This window comes from Ambystoma mexicanum, chromosome 1q (genome assembly GCF_040938575.1).
Source record: "Ambystoma mexicanum isolate Mex_15411 chromosome 1q, UKY_AmexF1_1, whole genome shotgun sequence".
Lineage (NCBI taxonomy): Eukaryota > Metazoa > Chordata > Amphibia > Caudata > Ambystomatidae > Ambystoma > Ambystoma mexicanum.
Window position 1 is genome coordinate 1,266,677,752 of NC_090922.1, and position 21,239 is coordinate 1,266,698,990.

Here is a 21,239-nt window from a genome sequence, read left to right on the forward strand (position 1 = left end):
ATGACCCTGCGTCCCATAGCGTCCAATTTCTTTCCCTCGCCGTCCGGTGGGGAAGTCGATAGGGAGGCCGCACCCCCCCCCCGCTTTCTTCCTGGCCGCCGCGGAGACGACGGAGTCCGGGGTAGGCTGCGCCCAGAGGCACAGGGGGGCCGCGTCCGGGACCCGGTACTTCTTCTCGTACCGGTCTCTTCTAGCCGGCGTCGTGGAAGGGTTCTTGAGGAGGGCGAAGCCCTCATCCCAAATGTCGTCCAGTAGAGGCACCGCGAGGACCGTCTTCCTCTTGGCCTCGCGCCGTTGATAAAGGAATCCTTCCTTTTTCTTCTCCTCAGGGCAGAGTTGGAAAAGCTCGGATGCCCTGGCGATCATGGAGTGGAACGATCCAATCTTGTCGGGCGGAGAAACCCTGGTGGGAGGTGACGACGGTAGATCCTCGTCGTATACCTCGTCGTCCGTACCCGTCGCTGCCGTGTCAGTCCCCGTATCATCCCCTCGGGTGGACGGGGAGGAGGGCTGGACGGGGCGCGACGGCTAAAAAGGAGGTGGAGGGTGAATCCTTCTTTTCTTGGGCGGGGGAGCACCAGAAGGTCCCGGTTCAGGATCCCCCGACGGGAGAGGTTCCTCCGTCGGCAACGGTAGTCTCGTCCTTATCTCTGAACATAAGGACTGTATAGCCAACAAAATGGCCGCCGAGTTGTCTTGCGGCACTGGCAGAGGGGAATCCGACGGGCGATCAGGAGCCCCGTCGGCACCCTCGACGATGTCGTCGTCACCTGCGTCGGGATCCATCCCGACGAGCCGGTCTTCTTCCACGCCAAGGCCGTGGCTTAAGACCTCAATCAGCTCTTCCTCTGAGGTTGAGGCCGAATCAACGACGACGCCCTGCCCCCCCTTTTTCTTCCCCGCCGGGGGTTTCACGGGGGTCCTATCGATGGGCACAAAAGAGGACTCCCTCCGAGGTGGCAGGGAGACTCTGAGCCCCGAGGTCGCCACCACTGGTGTAGCCTCCACAGGCCGAGCCAGGGCCGCCGCGACAGTATCGATAGAGGGCTTGGCCGGATGGATTAAGGCCTTCACCACCTTAGGTGCGCTCACCGCCTTATCCTTGAGGGGGGGGGACACTGCCTCGCTCCCCCTCCGATGGGGCCTTCGAGCTCGACAGGGGCCTCTCCAGGAGTTTCGCCGGGTGCTCGCCCTTCCTCTTACCCGACCCAGAGCGTTGGCTCGTGGCTGAAGGTGCCGAGGAGGGTGCGCCCTGCTTGGCGCCCGTAGAGCCCGACCGTTCGGCGCTCCCGGTGCCAGCGGACTTGCGGTGCTTGGCCTTGTGATGGACCCCCGTCGCCGGGGCGTCCTCAAAGGTCTTAGAAGACCGCTCGGATTTCTTCCTCTTCTTCTCGCCTGACGGGCTCTTCCCTTCCAGCCAGTTGGCGAGACGTTGATGTCGGTCCTTCATGGTCCGCTCCGACATATTGCCGCAAAACGCACAGTCCTTCTCCACGTGCGTCTTGTCCTCATGTAAGCAGTAGAGACAAAAGGAGTGTTCGTCCTCCTTAAAGACGTTCTGCAGCTGGCATCCAGGGCAGATCCTGAACAGCTTTCCGGGCGTCGAGCTTCCCTTCTCCTGGGCCATGTCCGGGCCTGAGAAACTTCTGGAGTCCTCCAAAAGCGTAGCTCGACGAGATCTTCACCCTTGAGGGGCGCAGACGAATCCGACACGGGTCCCCGGTGATCGGATGGAGAGTCGGTGGAGCTTGAGGCTCTTTTGACCGAAAAAAACAAAGTTTTTTGAGAAAAAATTTGAAAAAATAGCACTAGCGCTCGAGAGCAATAGCACGAGGATCCCAACACATGAACGTGCGGTAAAAATCTGAAGATGGCTGCCAGAGGCGGTGCTTAGGTAGAGGGCAGTCATTGGCTGTGGTCAGTATGACGCAGAGACCAGTGATTGGTTATTACTACGAAAGACAGATCAGAAACGAAACTGATACTGGTTTTTCTTTACCGAGGATTCCCAGCCTGACGACGGGGAATATTCATGAGCATGTGAATCCATGCCAGACCCCATGCTGGAGAATCTGGCTTGTCTGGCTCGCAGAAGTAACCTTCTGTAGGCGAAAATAGGGGATTAACTGTCTGCGGGGTAATGCAATCGGCCTCCCACTTTCCCCTCTCACCCTCCTCGAAACCTTTCTGTGATTCCCCGTAGCGTCTCACCTTAGGGTTTGGAAGGACGAGCTCTCCATCCTGCTTCTGATGCAGGGGCGCGTTGGTATCCAGTTACTTCACTGGATTTTCGGATTGGTGAGAACCAAACTTGCTTGGCTTCCAGGTAAGTTTTTTTGATAAGAAGTTCCCCTTGTGTCCATGCATTAATGTACTAATGCTAGTGTCTTTTTCCCCATAGGGGCCGGGGTACGGAATGCCGGGGAACAGGCACCGACCCGAGATGAGAGTTGAAATCCTTGTAGAAATCAGGTAAGTCTTTAATGAGCGTTTTTTGGTAATGTCTTTTCATTCGCTCATTAACGCTAATGTCTCTTTTTCCCCTTAGGGGCCAGGGTCCGGAAATGCCAGGATGCGGCGCGGACCCGAAATGAAGAGGGAATGAATAAACAGGTAAGTCTTAACATGGAGATTTAACTTACCTTATTCCCTTCTCTCTCTCACCTTTTGTTCTTGTCTTTTTTCTCCCTAGGCGCTGGGGCGTGACTGCGAATCCGGATGATCGCTGCTGACCATGGAGGCGCCCTGTAAAGGTGAGTGGAATGCGGCGCTGCAGCAATCGACGCAATGAGCTTTTAAATAAAAGTCTTCCTTTTCAGGATTGTCGGCGAGATGTCTCCGGGATGCGGATTTAGCAGGTAAGGACTTTTCCTTCTTCTGTTCTCTTCTTCTCTTCCTTTGCAGGTGATCCAGGATGCTGGCAGGCGTGGCAGAAGTCAGGATGCAGGAGCAGACACGGTGAGCGTCCAGCTGCTAGATGCAGAACAACGCGAAGCACGTGTGGCTGTTCGGGTGGGGTTTAAATAGCCTTGGAAGAAGTTCCAGGTATGTATCCTTCCTCCAATCAGGTATGTATCCTTCCCCGACCACGCCCGGATGGTAAATTAGTCCCACAAGTAAAGTAGTTCCTCTCAGGCCTCAAGGAGGTCGGGATCCTGCAGCATGGTCTGCATCAGTTAAGTGCACCCAAGCACTCCCATAATGAGCCTGGCGCCTATGGCGCCAGGACTGATGTCTTTTAGGAGCCTGGCGCCATAGGCGCCAGGACACTGTCCAAAGGGCCCCTATATGGGGTTGCTGGGTCCTTCCTTGGGGACTGGATGTCCGCTTTCGGGGACGCAGGGCTTGAACCGGCTCCCCGGGAGCGGGCATCATGACACCCTTCTTCTCCTTCCTGAGTGGCCCCCTTCTACTGGAGTCCCATCAGAGTTTGTGGCTCTCTCGATATCTTCTTCCGACACCAGGCGACATCTTTTGCCTTGAAATTCAAATATTAGCGCAAAAGGGTTAAACCCACTGATATCAAGTTCCTTTCTCATGTAACCACTTCGTGAGAGGGCCACACTTTTTCAACCTCAAGGGGGTCTGCACCGAGAGGTCCTGAAATATTGCCACTCGAGTCCTCATAGTTAATGATTCCCATGTGTTTGGCCTTCTCCGGGATGTCTCCTTTGTCTCAGTAGTAATGTAGCCTCGCCAGGACAGAGTGTTGGCTCCTACTAACCTCCTCCAGCGCAGTGCACTCTACCCATGGTCATGTGTGTTCCCTCTTTTGATCCTAGGATTAGTAGGAACGTCTGGGAGGATAGCTCAGGGGCAACGTGCTCGCCTTGGAAGCAAGACGACACAGAGCACCACAGGTCCGATCCCTGGGTCCGCGCTTAGAAACCTCTGGGTATTAAGCGCGTTATAAATAACCTATCATATCATATCATATCATCATAGGATCATCCCCATGATTTCTTAGATTTTCTTCTCAAGTCTAGCAGGGGATTCCCCCTCCCTTTCCTTGAGGCCAAAGAACCAGAGATTGTTTTGCCTCTCCCTATTTTCAATGTTGTCCAATTTGAGGCCCAACTCAATTTCTCGTCGTTCAATGTCCCGATATCAGACCTCGATCTGCTCCCCTAGAATTCCAGTGGAAGCCTGATTTGCGCCCCTTTGAGCCTTTCTTACAGTGTCTCCCGACAGGCCAACAACTTTGGCTCCAATGTCTTGTCATCCCCTGATCTCTTCCAGGATCATCTGAATGTCTCTTGATGGTCCCCATCTCCGTGGAGCTTGGGTGGGGCTGCGTAGCCTCCTTCTCCATCTTCCTCTCCATTTCTCCTCTGACACGGCTGGTATTGGGATAACTTCTCTCTGTAGATCATTCACCCCACAACCCCCTGTGTCCCGACACCCACTCGATGCCACACTGTTCGCTCTCCCACAGGTGTCCCTTTGCAGCGTAACCCTTTACCACTTAGTGGGGGTTCCCCCACTACTGCACTCCTTTGTCTGCCACTCATCCTCCTGGCCTTCCTAGTCGGCCACTCCCACGTTACCAGCCCTTGTCTCTGTACAATAAAAAAATAGTCCATAGGCACCCCTCTGAGAGAACAAACACGGCCCATTGACCGGTTCTTTGGGAAGGTACCCACTCGAGAGTCCGAAGCCACACTTGAGCTCACTGTACCTTTCACAGAAGGGAACTATCAATTTGTAGATCTGTCTTTGTCCCGCCCACATGGGCAGTCCAGCTCCCAAATGCTATGGTAATTCCCTTCTGAACAAGAGTACCAAAAACAACCCCATACACGTGTTTCAGCATTGTTGGGCCTCATCAGTGGAGCTGTGCCTCTCTCAGAACAGTGAGCAAGGGGTCCACGTCTGGATCACTGGACGACACTTTCATAGATTGGGCTGGTCTAGAACTGTAAGGAAAACATGGTATCAACAGTAAGACAGACAAGTGACCACAGTTCAAGGGTGATCATTAAACTGTTGCAAGGATGTGATAAACGCCTTGCCTATCTAAACCTAAATCTACAGATGGGAGCAAGCTACGACCATCAAATAATAATGCAGTCCTAGTGGAGTCTTGTCAAAATAAAAGGGCCTATACTAAAAAACCTTTTGCCAATCATTAGCGCTAATTTGTAAATAGTGTGGGAGAATGTTCATGAAAAAGAAAGAAGTGTTCACAAAATCATATGCGAGGATGATTAGGCAGTTGCCCTCCCTTCCCCAGGTTTTCAGCATGGGTCAAGCGGTTCACACGAGCAAAGCACACACTCAGGTTTCTTCCGACACATACAGTTCTATTTCCAGCAACAGGGTCTTCTGTGCCCAAGTCTCTTTTCTCATCAAAGTCTCTTGATGATTCAGAGGGCCTGATGTACATAAAATAAGATAGTTATTTTTTTCTTAAGAGTATTCAACACAGGTGCTTCACCCTAGATCCCACTCAGTCGGGCTCAGCTCCGACTCTTTACAAAGTTCCAAGAATATTTGTTTTCTCGGGTGACTCACTGTTCACCCCGGATCCCTCTCAGCCGGGCTCAGATTCTTCCCATTTTCAATTAATCTCCCCCAGCCAGACTCGGACTCATTGCAGTTAACCTTAGTTTTTAGCAAAGACTTTCGAATGTGCATGGGATTTAGCTTGCTGTCATGGCCACAGGGCAAGAACCACAAGTTCCACTACATAAAGGGTCCAGTTGGACCCAGTCCTGGCACCTTTGGCGCGAGGACAAGAGATACGGACAATAATCAGGGGAAAAGACATTACAATAGAACACAGACAAAAATTATTATCGAAGGATACTTACCTTTGAAGTGGTTCAGCCACAGCCGGTCTGGGCTGCCACGCACATGGACCAGTGAAGAAACTCTGTCTATTTAAAAGCGCCCCTGCAGTGAGAAGCAGGACGGATAGCTTGCCATCATAATTAATACAGGTGAGACTATATGGGTAGGCGCATGCTCACCACATTCAGGGAAGAAGGGTTCCAGGGAGACCACAGCCATATCACAGCATTCTCACTGCCTCTCGTATTCTCGCAGGGGCAGTACCAACAACCAGTGCAGTCCACAACACGGGAGCTGGGGAAGAAGCCTGACCAAGGGGAGTCGGTTCCCTGGAGGGCAGCAACCGTGCCCCAACGTCCCCACAGAGACCAGGTGAGCGTAACACTTGACCCGTTGCAGGACCACTTTCATACAAACTTCTGTTTTAAACTACAGTTGCCTTTCAGTTGGATACCAGAGACCTTCAAATGAGCACCCACGTGATGCGAGACCACTCTGCATACGGTATCTCACTTGGCCTTCCAAAGTTCATTCACTCCTTTAGTTTCCAATTATATTTGCGTAGCTAATCACATACGTTTTTAGTTTGGTATCAGTTTCTCCGACTCAACTGCTGTGCAATCTTTACGGGCGCTGCTTTCTTGTAAGAGCCAAGGACAGTACCATGGTGGCAATCGCTCCTCCCCGCCTTGATTATCGACACAGGAGAGCCCCGGGAACCCTCGATGCACAGTGTAGGTTTGTTCTGCTTTAGTTCCCCGTCTTAGGCTTCTTACTTTCCAAGGTTCTTGAAAGTAACAGTCTTTCAAGGTCAAGAGCACTTCCCTCCTTGAAACCCTTGCAGGTCTTGCAGTCTTTCTCCTTGTATTAAACTGCCAATTTGGAACTGCTGTTTCCTTGTGTGCTTTTCCACGCTTTTATCCATGTGGGGAAGTATGATGGAAGTCAGGTGTGTGTAATGATCAGTAATTGTCTGACCACTGTTGTCGCTCACAATGAACTGTCTGTGAGAAAGTGTTGTTGGGGTATGGGGGTGGGCCCGAGTTCCTAGTTGTGTGGGGAAAAGGTGTTACAGGGAAGGGGATACCGCGTCTCACCATCCGGTGCCCCGCTCCTACTCCCTGAAGACCCCACATCCAGGTGATCCGCCTGCATGGGTCCACCCCCAGGAACTGGATCCAAAAGCAATGGCAGTGTCCTGGCAACCTGGAGGACAGATCCCCGGGGACTAGCGGGTGAGACACCTTCAGGTTTCTCACAAAACCTTGTCAGGTGTAGTCGGAGAGAAAGAGGAGAAGGGAGTTACGGCCAGATGGGGGGCTGACAGAGGTAGAGGAAGAGAAAAGAGAGGACATGATAGTGGTGAAGTAAGAAGCAAGGGCCGTACAGAGAGCCTGGGAGGGAACAGGAGAGGTGGGGACTGCTGAAGCATTGGCCAGCTCCTTGCAGATTTAAGGAATTTGGCTGTGTTGTTATAGGTCGTAGTGGGCTGTCTTCTTCGACAGGACAGAGTCTCTGTATTGCCTTCGGAGAAGGCCAGTTTGTCAGAGGATGTGACCAATGCTCTCCACTTCCTCTCAGCCACCCCACACTTGCATTTCAGGGTGGCGAGGTCAGAGACATACCAAGAGTTGCACTTGGAGGTAGGCTTTAGATGGATCTCATGACAGGGGCAAGGACGTCCAGAGTGTTGGAGATAGAAAGATGTGGTTTAGAGATGGCTGTGTCAGGGTGCGAGTCAGCCGCAGGCGTGGGAGGAGTATTAAAAAGTAGTGGGAAAGGCATCCACTGAGACGCGCTTTATGGGCCGAATAACCTAGAAGGTAAGTGGCAGTGCTGGAGTGGGCTTAGCCTGGGGACAGAGCGTCAGCTGAGAGGAGAGCAAAAGTGGTCAGTCCAAGAGGAGTAGTGAGAAGTTTCAAGAGGGTTAGGGTGTGTCTGAGGAGATGAGAACATTCAAGCTATGCCCAACAGAGTGTGTCCAACCAGAGGGTAGAATGGAAAGTGTGTCGCAGAGGTTGCGGCAAAGTACCGAGGAGGAATTAGAAGCATCCAGGTGGATGTTGAGGTCTCCGATGAGGAGAAATGAGAGGTAGAGGCAAAGAGGGAAGAAGATAGGTCAGCCCACTCAGAAGAAGAGGGCGTCCTGGCCAGGTGGCCTGTAGATGGTGGCCAGAGTCAGAGAGAGGCCAGGAGAGATAGAGAGCATGCAGAACAGGCATTTAAAAGGAGGTGTAAGCCTGCATAGGAATGACAGAAGCAGGCACCTACTCCGTAACTATCAGAGCTACTCCACCTCCAGGACGGTTGGTTCTGAGCTCAGAGAGAATCTTGTAGCTATCAGGGAGCAGGGAGTCTAAACTCGTGACAGAGCTGGCTGTGAACCATGTGTCAGAGGAGTATTTGACAGCAGAGCGAGTGTAGCGACGTGGAGCAAGTTGCCACATTTGAAAGACTTCCGTGGAGGGGATACAGGCTTGAGGTACAGACTACAGAAGCGGGAGAGGGGCCCAAAAGTGGGCAGAGGTGATAGAGGAAGGTGGCAAAGTAGCCAGAGAGGAGGAGGACGGTGCCAGAGGGGCAGTGGAAGAAGGAGTGGCAGAGGAGCCAGAGAGGTGTGGTAAGAATAGCAGGAGAAGAAAGGCAGTTGATACGACATGCCATCGAAAAGGAGGATATTGGGCTGAGGACCCTACACCAAGACGGTGCCATTCAGATAGACATTAATGATGAGGAGTGGAAGGGGGCCAAGTGAACCTCCCACTGAGTGTCACCATTAATGGGAGAGGAGGGAAAAGGAGAGAGAACAGAGACCATATGAGGGGTCCATAGGACTAGGGAGGGAATGACAAAGAGGATGCCTGTAAGTGTCTATCTGGAGGAAGAACTGATGTAGGGATCAGCGATAGGAAGGCCTGAGATGGAGACCACGATATCCCTTTTGTCCTTTTCCCTTCCAGAATTAGTGATAGGGATAGGATTGGAGAGTAGAGTAGCAGTTGGAGTAGATGGGAGAAATCGAGAGCAGCATAGAGGGTGCGAGGAGGAAAGTTGGAGGAAGTGAGATTGAGAAGAGTGAAGGAGAAGAGCACAGACGAGTGCTGTTGTGCTAGATGCACAAAAGGGTGCAGGAGGGATAAATCACACAGTAGGGAACACAACAAGAAGCAGCAGGCAGGTGACACACTATAGGGGAACAAGTAACCAGCAGTAGCCAGTGCACCCACGTTCGAATTTCCCAGAGAGCACAAGTACATCACAGGAATGGATTGCAATACAGGGTGATTGCTTACCAGTGGGAGCGGGGAACCGCAGCGGTGAGAAGGCAATCAGATATTATTGCTGGCAGCGAGGAAGCCTCACAGTCCTCCAGGCCTGGACAGGTGCAGACAGGGGGAGAACTAGCCCTTAGATGGAGGCCTTTTGAGGGGGCCGGCGTTCGCCTGCCGGCTCCGGGGTTTGCTTGAAGAAAATCCCATGGCCCAGCCAAGCAGCCCTTGAGTGGCTATGGAAGTCGAAGTGCATAACTTTCTTTGGGCTTTCAGCTCCTGGATGGTTTTCCTCACAGTTTTTTTTCAAAAAGGCAAATCAAGAAAAAGTGTTGTGTGAATTGTGAGTGTTTGGCTGAAAGGTGGGGGCCCGATTAGAATGACAATAGGCCACCAGGACATCTGGTATCACAGGGTCTTCCTCATGGGGAAGAACAAGTTACTTACCAACTGGTAACATTCTTTTGATTGGATGTTCCTCCAACGTATTCCTCCTCTTTGATGTATTCCATCCAGCTTTGCTGCTCTTCGGAATTTTTTGTGGCAGAGGGAACTGTGCGTCGATGTCGTTGAGTCGATGGTCCCTCGAAGGCCTCCGTCGAGGGTGATGTCATTGGGTATATAAGTAGCACGTGCGGCGACCGTTGGCCTCAGTTCTGTTTTTCCCTTTTCACCTTTGATTTTGTACTGTGTAGATTGTGCCGGCAGACGGGTATCAACCTTGCAAGAGTTGAGTTGGCAATAACCCGGAAAAATATACAGAGGGGTAGGCTGGGAGGGCGGTGAGGAATACGTTGGAGGAACATCCAATAGAAAGAACGTTACCAGTTGGTAAGTAACTTGTTCTTCGAGTGGATTGTGTCCTCCAACGTATTCCTCATCTTAGATAGACTCCCAAAGCAGTATGGATAATTTCTCTGGAGGAGGGGTTAGATTTTTCAATGCCCTTGGATGGCTGAATATAGTACTGCTTTATCAAAATTCAGCTCCTTAGACTGAGAATCATCCAGACTATAGAATTTTGAAAAGGTGTGCAGTGAAGACCAAGTTGCTGCTTCACAAATGGACCTTAATGGAACTCCTCTTTGAAAGGCTGTCGAAGAGGTGATGCCTCTGGTGGAATGATCCCTTAACCCTTCTTGTGCCTTTTTGTGCTAATCTGTAGCATTCTGAAATGCAAAGCACAATCCAGCGTGATATTGTCTGTTTTGTCACCGACTGACCCAATGTCCTTCTGGTGTAGCCGATAAACAGTTGGTTGTCCACTCTAAGCTTGGAAAGCCTAGAGATGTAAAAGCTTAAAGCTCTTCTTGGATCCAACCTGTGTAATCTTTCCTCCTCCTTAGTAGGATGAGGTGGAGGATAGAATGCGGGTAAACAATTTTCTGACTTAAATGAAAATCAGATACTACTTTAGGTAAAAATGAGGGTTTAACCCTCAACACAACTCTGTCCTTATGGAACACAGTATAGGGTGGCCCAGAAGACAGTGCCTGTAATTCGCTCACTCTTCTTGCAGATGTTAAAGCAACTAGGAAAGCAGTTTTCCATGTCAGTAATCTTAATGGACAAGTTTTCAAAGGCTCAAAAGGAGCACACATTAAGAATTTTAGAACCAGATTGAGATCCCAAATTGGCACTTGGAATGGGTAAGGAGGAAACACATTAGTGAGTCCCTTTAAGAATTGCACTACCAAAGGAATTTTGAAATAGGAGCATTCTTCCGACGAGCGCTTGAAGATGGAAAGCGCTGCAAGATAACCTATGATGGTACCAACATTTAGACCTCCATGCACTAGGGACAAGAGGAAAGACAGTACTTCCGGAATAGAACATAGAAAAGGATCGACATTCTTTTCTCTGCACCAGTTGCAAAACTTCCTCCAATGGCAACGGTATAGAGATTTTGTTGCTGGCCTTCTTGCCGAAAGCAACACCTCCATGATGTCATCTGGAAGGTCCCAATCCTTGTATCTCAGCCTTTCAGATACCAAGCGTGAAGGCTGAGAGTTTTGACTTCTGGATGGAGAACCTGACCCTCCATTTGTGAGAGAAGGTCCTCTCTCTGAGGAAGACGTACTGGGGGACAGATGGACATGTCTAGAAGGTCTGAGTACCAGGTTCTCCTGGCCCAATCCGGGGCAATTCCTCCTGATGACCTGAGGAATTACGGGAATCGGTGGGAACACGTACAATAGTGGGAAATTCCACTCCACCACGAACGCGTCTCCCAGGGCTCCTCTCGGGGGAAATTCCCTTGAGCAATACCTTTCGCACTTCTGGGTGATTCCGGTCACAAATAAGTCTACTTGAGTGGTTCCCCAAAGGACGAAGATCTCTTGAATGCTTTCCTGAGCCAGTTCCCATTCGTGGGACACCGTGTTCTGCCTGCTCAGAGCATCTGCCGTCATATTCTCCTCCCCGGCTAGATGAACTGCCGTTACAGAGATTCCTTCCAGAATTGCCCAATACCAGAGCTGCATTGTCTCTCTGCACAGAGGTAGAGACCCTACACCTCCTCTTTTGTTTAGATAATGCATGGCCACTGTGTTGTCCATCATTATCAGGACATTTCTTCCCCTGACAGATAGCAGGAAAGCTTTCAACACTAGTCTGATTGCTCTCAGTTCTAAAAGGTTGATGTGTAGTTTGGACTCAGATGGAGACCAACGACCGCTGATTGTCAGATCGTTGGCATGAGCTCCCCACCCCATGAGTGAGGTGTCCGTCTCTACTGTGATCTTTAACCATGGTTGCCAAAAAAGTTCTCCTTTTAGGATGTTCTCTGTATAAATCCACCATAGAAGGTCTTGTCAAACCTTGTTCGGAATCTGGAGAAGATCAGTCATTTGACCTGAGAACTGGGACCACTGAGTCTTTAGAGCCCATTGAAGGGATCTCATCCTCAAACGTGCCTCTGGCACCAGGAAGATGCAGGATGCCATGAGGCCGAGCAACCTTAAGAAGTCGTAGGCCTGGAGATTTTGGGCATTTTGGAATTTGGAAACCATCTGAAGAATGTCTTGAGCCCTCGACTTGGGAGATGAGCTCTTTCCCAAGGATGGGTCTAATACAGCTCCTATATACTGGAGCTGTTGGGAAGGTGTCATTTGAGACTTCTTGAAATTTAGGGAGAAGCCCAGTCTGTAGAGGAAGTGGCAGGTGACTTTCAGATGATCCAGTGCTTGTCCGGCAGAACGTGTCCTGATCAACCAATCGTCCAGGTAGGGGTAGACGTGAATCCCCCCTCTCCTGAGGTGCGCTGCCACCACTACCATTAACTTGGTGAAGACCCTCGGGCGGAGGTCAATCCGAATGGCAGGACTCGAAACTGATGGTGTGAGTCTCCAACTACGAACCTCAGGTATTTTCTGTGCGTGAGATGAATCGGCACATGAAAATAAGCATCCTTGAGGTCCAATGACACCAACCAGTCCTGAAGTTGAAGGGCCTGAAGGATCGGAGAAAGGGTAACCATCTTGAACTTGTCCCTCCTGAGGAACTTGTTCAAGTTTCTTAAATCCAAGATGGGTCTCAGTCCTCCGTCCTTTTTGGGGATAAAAAAATACGGGGAGTACCATCCCTTGTTCTTCTCCGCTTCAGGTACTGGTTCTACAGCACCATTCTCCAGCAGGGTTAGGACTTCCTGCTGTAGGAGCGGGTCTGAAAACTTCAAAGGGTGTCTCCCTGGTGGCTTGCTTTGAGGTTGTGTTAAAAAAGGAAGGCAGTAACCTTGGGCTATTATTTCTAGAGCCCAAACATCTGAAGTAATGGCTCGCCATTCTTGCAGATGCTGTGACAGCCTGCCTCCTACAGGTGTTTCGTGATGCAAGTCCTCAAAGTGGTTTTGTGGTGGTTGTTGCAGCTGCTGATGGCAAAGAGGCTGCAGCTGGCTTTGCACCTTTTGCTCGTCCACCGCAAGTGGCCTTTCTCTGGCCCCTTTGACTGGCCATTCCTCTCGCCTTTCCATATGAGGAGTAGTAACGATAGGATCGCCCCGTCCACAATTGTCCTGGTGCACGAAAAGGCTGAGGTTGCCTATCAGCAGCCCCTAAAGATTTGGCAGCTGCTTTTGAGGTCTGCAACCTCTCAAGGCTCTCGTCAGCCTTGCAACTAAAAAGGTGAGACCCCGTCAAAGGGCATGTTCAGAAGGCGGTTTTGTACGTCCGGTGCAAAACCAGACTTCCGTAACCACGCAAATCTGCGCATTACCGTGCTAGTGCCCATGGACCTGCTTGCACTATCCGCAGTGTCCAATCCAGATTGAAGTGATTCCTGCATGGCTCCTTTCCATCTCCAATGATGGCTAGGAACCCTTCCCTTTCGTCCCTTTCTGGTATGTGCTCCGCCGCCATTGCGATGCACTCCCACAGAATGTACGAAAACTTTGCCAAGGCACATGTGGAGTTGGCAGATTTTAAAGCCATACTACCAGCTGAAAATACCTTCTGTGCCCAGCCATCCACACGCTTATCGTCCCTGTTTGGAGGGATAGAAGGGTACGCAAGTTTGTTAGAAGCTGTGGCTGCCTGTATGACCAGACTCTCGGGAGTGGGATGTTTGGACAGATAGCCGGGGTTGCTACTGGCACAGCGGTATTTTGGAGGTGGGGGATTTATTTACTGGAGGAATAGAATCCGGAGTTTCCCAATTCTTGGACACCCTATTTTGCAGGGCTACATGAAAGGGCAGTGCTGGGTCTTCGGTGGGACCATTGTCCAATATATCTGTCAAATCATCCTGGATGAATTGGGCTGATGGTCTAGCCCATCCTAAGTAATACTACCTTTGTCATTAACTGATGGTATGATGGACTGGCATGCTCTCCTGGTTCTGGTCTGCCAAAGTCATTTTCAGGAGATGTGTCAATGCCACTTGCATTGTGTAATGATTCCACCATGTCCCTCATTCTGCTTTCTTCTGAAATCAGGCATTCGGGGACATTTGGGGTGCCATATTCTAGCCCAAAAGGTATATTCTGCTCATCAGATCTTTGCTGTTCCTCAAAAATTGAGGTCAGGAACTTGAAAAACCCCTTCCTAGGGAGAGGCTTGAAAACCTTCTCTGGGAGAGGGGGAGGAGGAGGTGGTGTATTACAGGGCTCCGAGGGTATTACAGGTCTTGTAACCCTGTCTTTTCCTTTTTCTGGCTGGCCTGGCTTGGCTGGAGCATTTGGCGCTGAGGGCTTCGGGGTCGACGTCAACAAAATAGTGTTCGTCGTCAAAGCCTGCTTCGAGGCGCTCTTCGAAGATTTGCCCTTCGAGGTGCGTTGGGTCTCAGACGGCGTCAGTGACCTCGAGCGGTCAACTCGACTCGAGCGGTCCTTTTCGATCGGCGTCCTGGAAGGTTCTCTATTCTTCCTTTTACGATCACCCTGGCTCGAGGGCGCGCGAGTGTCAGAGCGATGACGCTCCCGGCCGGCCGAAGAAGGCGCGGACCGAGGCTTCACTTTCTCAAACACCTCCATCATTTTGACCATGAATGCTTCCCACTCTTCGGAGGATGAATGTTTCGTGGGGCATTTCATCCTTTTTGGGGACTTGTCGGAGGACGAGGTGGAGGGGGACATGTGGTGTTGTTTCTTTGACTTTTTCGTCGAAGACGACGAGCGATGGGAATCGCTTCGGGACCTGGACCGATGCCTTTCGCGTCGAGGGGATTTCTCCTCACGGGACCTCGACTCAACGCTAGAAGCTTTACGGTCGGGTTTGCGACCTACCTGTAGTTTTCCCCTCCTTTCTCGCAAGGCCTTCCCTGTCATCGCCTGACATGTCGTGGCCTTCTCCGAGGCACTGGAGACACTCTCGGTGCGGGTCTGTGATCGACATTTTTGAACCACACGACTTGCACTTTTTGAAACACGATCTCGGGGTCGTGGTCGGCATCCATGACAAGGACATATTCGTTTTATTTACTATCTTCACAGAACTCGAGGCGCGCCGAATCTCTGAAGCAATGTATACTGCGGAAAAACGGAAATGAAGCCAACGGGAGCCGCGTGTGCTATTTACATACCTGATGACTTCACCCTCCACGGAGGCCTTCGAGGGACCATCGACTCGACGACATCGACGCACAGCACCCTCTGCTGAAAAAATTTCCGAAGAGCAGCAAAGCTGGATGGAATACATCTAAGATGAGGAATACGTTGGAGGACACAATCCACTCGAAGGAAGAATAATGTTACTCCTCCAATGGAGTCATACCATCTCCCCAGTAGTTGTGTCCTCCGATGTGATCCTCTCTCATGAAACCGCTGTTATGTCAGGTAGCGGCTGCAGGCCCCTGGCCACATGGGAGGTCACCGCCAGGAAATCAGTGATGGTTCCATTGGATTCATCATAGGACATAAAATATGTGATGGGTATCAATAATTATGTTTGCAAATGTTACATTTTTTGGATTTACAAAGGCTTGAAAAAACATACTGAGAATAGACATACAGAAGCATTTACCTTTTAAGTTGCCTTCTTATACTTTCTTTAGAATCTGAACCAAATTTTTCAGACCGTGGCTTGCTTGACGAGTAATATCTGGAAGAATCACTAAGGAAAGGCCTTTATCAAAAAACAAAATACAAATCTATATTTCTAGAAGTGAAATCAATGTGCCTATTAGATCTTCTACATTTCAAATGCCTCCATGCATCAAACCACAACAAATGCTTTACTTTGCTATCTGGGTCTGTGGTGCAATGGACAAAGACATCCACCACAGAGATTTGTTTTTTTTTGTCTTATTGGTAACATTTTACAATCCCGGCACCCCTCATCCTTCCAAGGTTGATAGAATTAACACCACAGAGTTGGTAAAAAAAAAAACACGTTATCAGCACCAAGAAGCCCAGTTGGATGAACGTGCGCTCTGTATATTCACAGTTAGTTTATGTTATCTGGCCTTGTTGAGGATTAAGGAATACGAATAACAAAATGTACTGTAGAATGATAATATGGTCAAAATAAAGCAAAATCACTGGTTTATAGAGAAAAGAAACCCACAGCTAATCCTTCCTGTCCGGCTTACTGTCCCCCAATCTCCATTACTCCCTTTCTGGGCAAACTCCTGGAAAAGCTGTCCATCTCTCAGCTTAACCTTCATTCTGATTCTGTTGGCTGTCTCCGTGACCACCAGTCTGGTTTCAGAGCAGCCAGAACCATGGAAACGGCTCTCTTGAACATCCGTGAAGATCTGCTCTCCAACCTTGACTCCAACATTCCCTCTGTCCTCATCCTACTCTATCTCTCTTCTGCCTTCAACACAGTCAACCATACCATCCTGTTCAACTGTCTCCCTGAAAACCTGGGTATCACTGATCAGGCCCTGGCCTGGTTGATCTCTTTCCTCTCTGATCGACCTCCCAGGTCCAACTGGGGTCCTTCCTATCCTCTATCTTCCTCTATATCTGTGGTGTTCCCCAGAGGTCTAACCTCTCGCCCGGGCTTTTCAACCAATACCTGGCAACTCTCGCCCACTGCATTGTCATTCTATGCTCAAATTTCCAGTGCTATGCTGATGACAACTCATTTTCAGGCTAGCCTCGGCCACCTCCTCTCCCTCATCTCTGATTGCCTAACTGCCATTCAAGATTGGTGTACCGCCAATAATCTCTGTCTAAATGCCAGCAAGACGGAGATCCTCCTCATCGACAACCCTTCTCCATCCTTTCCCCTCTCTCTCGGGCCGGCCTCGCTTGGCCCTCCTCCTATCCCCACCTGTGTGGGTAAGAACCTCAGTGTCATCTTTGACTCCACACTTTCCTTCTCTGCCCACATCTCTGAGGTCTCTAAAAAGTCAAACTTCCTACGGCGCCTCCTCAGAGGTACTCTTCCTTTCCTCTCCTTCCCCCAGAAGCTCACCGTCTCCCAAGCTCTGGTTCTCTCTAGGTTGGACTATTTTAACAGCCTCCTTCTAAATCTACCTGCCTCTAATCTTCGCCCTCTGCAACTAATCAAGAACAGGACTGCGAGACTTCTCCTTGGCCTCAAGCCCTGGAATCGTATCTCTCTAGCTCTGAAATCTCTCTGTAACGCTCACCTGAATCCCTCGGAGGCGCAGGTCTGGGCTGGGGGTTCTCGGAGTCTTCTAGGGTCACGCGCAGGCCTCGAATGCCACCCTGGAAAGGCCCTCTCCTCACTGTGATCTTGATCTGAAGGGTGAGGTGTCTGCAATTGTGAGAGCAAGGGGTTAATAGGATATATAAGCCTGAAAGGCAAGCTGACTCCCCTTCCTGGTAATCCCCACGTAGTTCGTAGGCTAAATGTGCTCACCTTATATAGGTGAAAGCGGAGCTCTCCATCCTGCGTCTGTGCAGGGGTGCCGAAGCCAGTTACTTTACTGGTTGATTGTCCAGCCTCTTGGTTGCAGAGGATGAAGATTTGGAGCTAGGCCGTCGTTAGCAGCACGAAGGTATTGCAGGCAAGTAAGTAAGAAATGTCAATTCGAAGTTTAAAGCACTTCTTAATGTCTCTTTTCCTTTTTCAGGTTGCAGAAGCAGCTGGGTAGAAAAATAGATGTCGAGGAATGCGCCGAGGAGTGAGAAAGATGAGAGCTGCCCAAAACACGTGCGTATGGATGGAGTTTTGTATTTCTTAATGATGTCCTTTTGTTTTGCAGATGCGAGTAGCAGCGTCGGCGGAGGCGAGAAGAATGCAGCGCAGGTAGGAAAAGGTTCACGAAGGTTACTAACCAATGTCCTTGCTTCCACAGGGTGCCAAAAAATGGAGAGCTGCAGCCCGTGGCTTGAGATGCACCGATGGATTGGGTAAGTGCTGCGCTGGTTTTATCTCGTGCTAACCTGGTGTTCTTTTCCCTTCTCAGATGCTGCTGAAGACAAAGATGTTATTTCAGAAGGTAAGATTACGGATTTCTCTTCCCTAGATGCAGAAGTTGCAGATTCTCTGGAGCTGACACGGTGAGCGTCCTGCTGCTATTGCAGAATAACGCGAAGCACGTTGCTCTGATCGGGCGTGGTTTAAATAGCCTACTGGAGTGCTTAGGTGTCTCCTTCCACAGCAGCCTCGCCCAGGAAAGAAGTCCCAGCTTCCAGAATAGTTCCAGTATCCAGTCCCAGGGAGTGGTGCTGGCCACACCCAGAAGGTAAAGTAGTTCCAGCCATGGATGGATGAGGATTTCATCCTGCAGGTGAGTGAGCAGCATGGTCTGCAGCAGGTAGGTCCACCCAAGCACCCTTCCTTGCATCATGAGCCCGGCACGTCCTGTGCCGGGACTGGGTCCCCTTATGAGCCTGGCGCCACTGGCGCCAGGACAAGGTCCATAAGGCCCCTATGGGAGCCGATGGGAGCCTGGAAATGAAGTTGTGACCCGGCTTCCGAGGCAGTTGGGATAAACCTGACTCCTTGGAGGCTGCGGTCATGACACTCTCCATTGGCTCCCCGTGGATGCAAGGATTACATTTAAAACCATCTGCATTGTCCACAAGGCTTTCTGGGGCCTGGGTCCAAAATACCTTCAGCTATCCCTCTGCAAATACCTCCCCTCTCGAGCTCTTCGCTCCTCTGCCTCTAACTCCCTCAGGATCAGTCGTTTCTCAAAGAAACGAGCTGGGGGTAGATCTCTGTCTTCGGCCAGGGCCCCCCTCTGGAACAGCCTCCCTGCCACTCTAAAACTTGAGGAGAACCATCTCTGGTTCTGGAAGCACCTCAAGTCCTTCCTCTTTGCATCTGCCTTTGCTCCCCTTCTCCCTTGCTGATCTGCTCTCTTGGCACTGTGCACCTGGCCACCCTCTGTCCCCTTGGCCCAGGTACCTGCTCACCCAGCCACCCTTCTGCACTGCCTCCCGGTCACCCTTGCACTGGGGACTGCATCTGTACCCCTACAGTCCCCCACTCCCCCCAACTTTCTTCTTTTTATGCACTTATCAGACTTACCCAGTTCTACTGTCATAAACTCAGCACTTGCCAGCTGCACTACCCATGTATATTGCTCCATTATCTATTTAATTTTGTATTAATTATTTATCTGTCTATCCTCTGCTCTGCACTTTCCACTCTCCCCCCTCCATGCACTTTTCCCCTTTCCCATGCACTTGCACGTTCTCAATGTCACTGGGCCTAGTAAGATCGTTGTTTTGTTCTCCCCTGTTCCCCTCCCTTCTCTTGTCGCACTCTGAAACACCTGTGTACGAGCGTGATACAAATAAAATATATCATATAGCTTTACACACAAACCCTCTGCTGTATTTAACATTTAGGCAAAGAGTAATACATAATAAAACAGCATGTGATCTTCCAAGAAAACGTTAAATAAGCTAAGCACTGTTGCCACTGACCCGACTGAATTTTTGAAAAATATTTCACTTGTTTTTTATTTTGAAACTGTACTTTTTATAAGGCTACCAAAGCAAAACACTTTTAAAAAACTAAAATGGAGGCCTGAAACGTGGACCAGTACGCTTCTTATATCTCCCAAATCAGCCTAAAATTAGGAGTGGAGGAAAAATTCCTTTAGGCAAAGGAGTTTGAAACTATAATCCTGGAATACGCGTGGTCCCAGCTTTCTGAAAAAGAAAAAACTGAAAGAGGATCTTCTAGGGCAAAATGACATTCTACTATTCCAGGAAACGTGGTTAGTCAACCCAATTGAGATAGAGGGCTTTACAATTCAAAATCTCCGGGCTTCCCAGAAAGCAAAAGGAAGACCAGCGGGAGGGTTGATAATTGCCCTCAAAAACTCCATCATCAAAACGATCACAATATTATGTAACAACGATGTGGGAATTCAAGCTTGCAAATTAGAATTGAAAATGGATACCCCACATTCCATTGTGGTAATCATCAATATATACTGGAACCCTGCCAACTCAAAACTCCAGCACTTCTTAGAAGCTTTAGACACCCTTTTAACAGTGGTGAAGACAGAGCATGAGTGAGCAAATATCCTACTAGCAGGGACTTCAATGCAGATCATATTACCACTTGTTGCAGTAAGCCCAGGCAAATAAAAGGAGCTCATTGCAAAAAGGAACATTGTGGAGGACTTCTTGGGATCTCAAGATGTTACAAGAAAAGCCAGCTGAAGCTGAAAAGGCAGGAGTAACCTGGCATCAAGGGAATTTAGAGTCCACCTTAGATTACATCTTCGTTTCCTCGGGTCTATCTGGTCTCTGCTCTAGCCTAACTACAAACTGGGAGGGGGGTAGTGACCATGCAAGTTTGGAACTCTTGTTTCCTGATATGCAATAATATCGGCACATTAAGAATGCCCAAGAACTAGAGGGTTTCAGGGGAAAATTGAGAGTCTCAAAACATAAGCAAGGGTGAAAAAGACTGAACAAACTACTAGAAGAAGTACCATCTTCAACCTGGAGCGATGAATCCCATCTGGAGAAATTTGGAAAATGTATTTGGTCTATACACCCACCAAGTGAAATAGGCGCTTTAGGCAAACAAGAACATCTTCACATCTTCGAAGGAGAAACACAAAGGAAAAAGAGAAACCTCGACAAATACTGCACCATATAAAAAATAGGCATTAGGATCCAATCACTCGTTTGTAAGAATCAAAAAAAGCTAAACAGGCCTATAGAAATTGGTCTAAAAGTCAAACATATCAAAGACTACAAGAAGATGGTGAGCGAATGCTCCATTTACTAAATGCAAATAATTCCAGAAATTTCTGGGCGGCACTGGGTCAAATAGAATCTGGGTTTAACAGCTCCCTATGCAACCTAGTCCCAAAACAAAAATGGGTAGAACACCGGTTAGAACATTTCAAACCAACAGGGTCCACAGACTTGATCATGCCTACAGATCTCCCCCTGGTTCCTTACATTTGATGAATATGACATTCTGGAATTAATATCTAATTCTTCTTCATCAAAAGCTGCAGGCCCAAATGGCCTAACCCATCAGGTCCTAAAAAACAACCCAAAACTTTGGGCCAAGATTCTAAATCGTCTCGTCCAAGAAATCCTAAAGACCAGGGTTTTTCCTCCATCATGGAAGAACGCATTAGTTATTCCATTCTTCAAGGGGGGGGGGCGATCGGCTAAGCCGAGCAAACTATCGCCCAATCGCCCTCCTTGATATTGATAGTAAACTTTTCATGCAGCTTTTATTAAGAGAACTTTCACACTGGGTGGACTCAAGGCAGATACTCTCACATCATCAAACAGGCTTTAGAAAAAGGACTCTCCACTATTCTTAATGGGCTTATTTT

General features: G+C 49.5%; 1 protein-coding gene across 6 annotated transcripts in view; it reads right to left on the reverse strand.

The window, feature by feature from the left end:
• Nucleotides 1–21,239, reverse strand: part of MYSM1 (Myb like, SWIRM and MPN domains 1) — a 1,148,256-nt gene that overhangs the window by 942,136 nt on the left and 184,881 nt on the right. For 2 of the 6 annotated variants that reach the window (XM_069642083.1, XM_069642079.1), the window contains exon 4: nucleotides 15,518–15,595. The exons of 2 other annotated variants lie outside the window; for them this stretch is intronic. Coding sequence is in view for 3 of the 4 variants with exons in the window: in XM_069642079.1 (XP_069498180.1) it covers nucleotides 15,518–15,595 (78 nt within the window). In the remaining variant the exon portion in view is untranslated. Of the gene's footprint in view, nucleotides 1–15,517; nucleotides 15,620–21,239 lie in introns of all 6 variants that reach the window. 2 more of the 6 variants (XM_069642081.1, XM_069642080.1) reach the window with 2 other exon arrangements.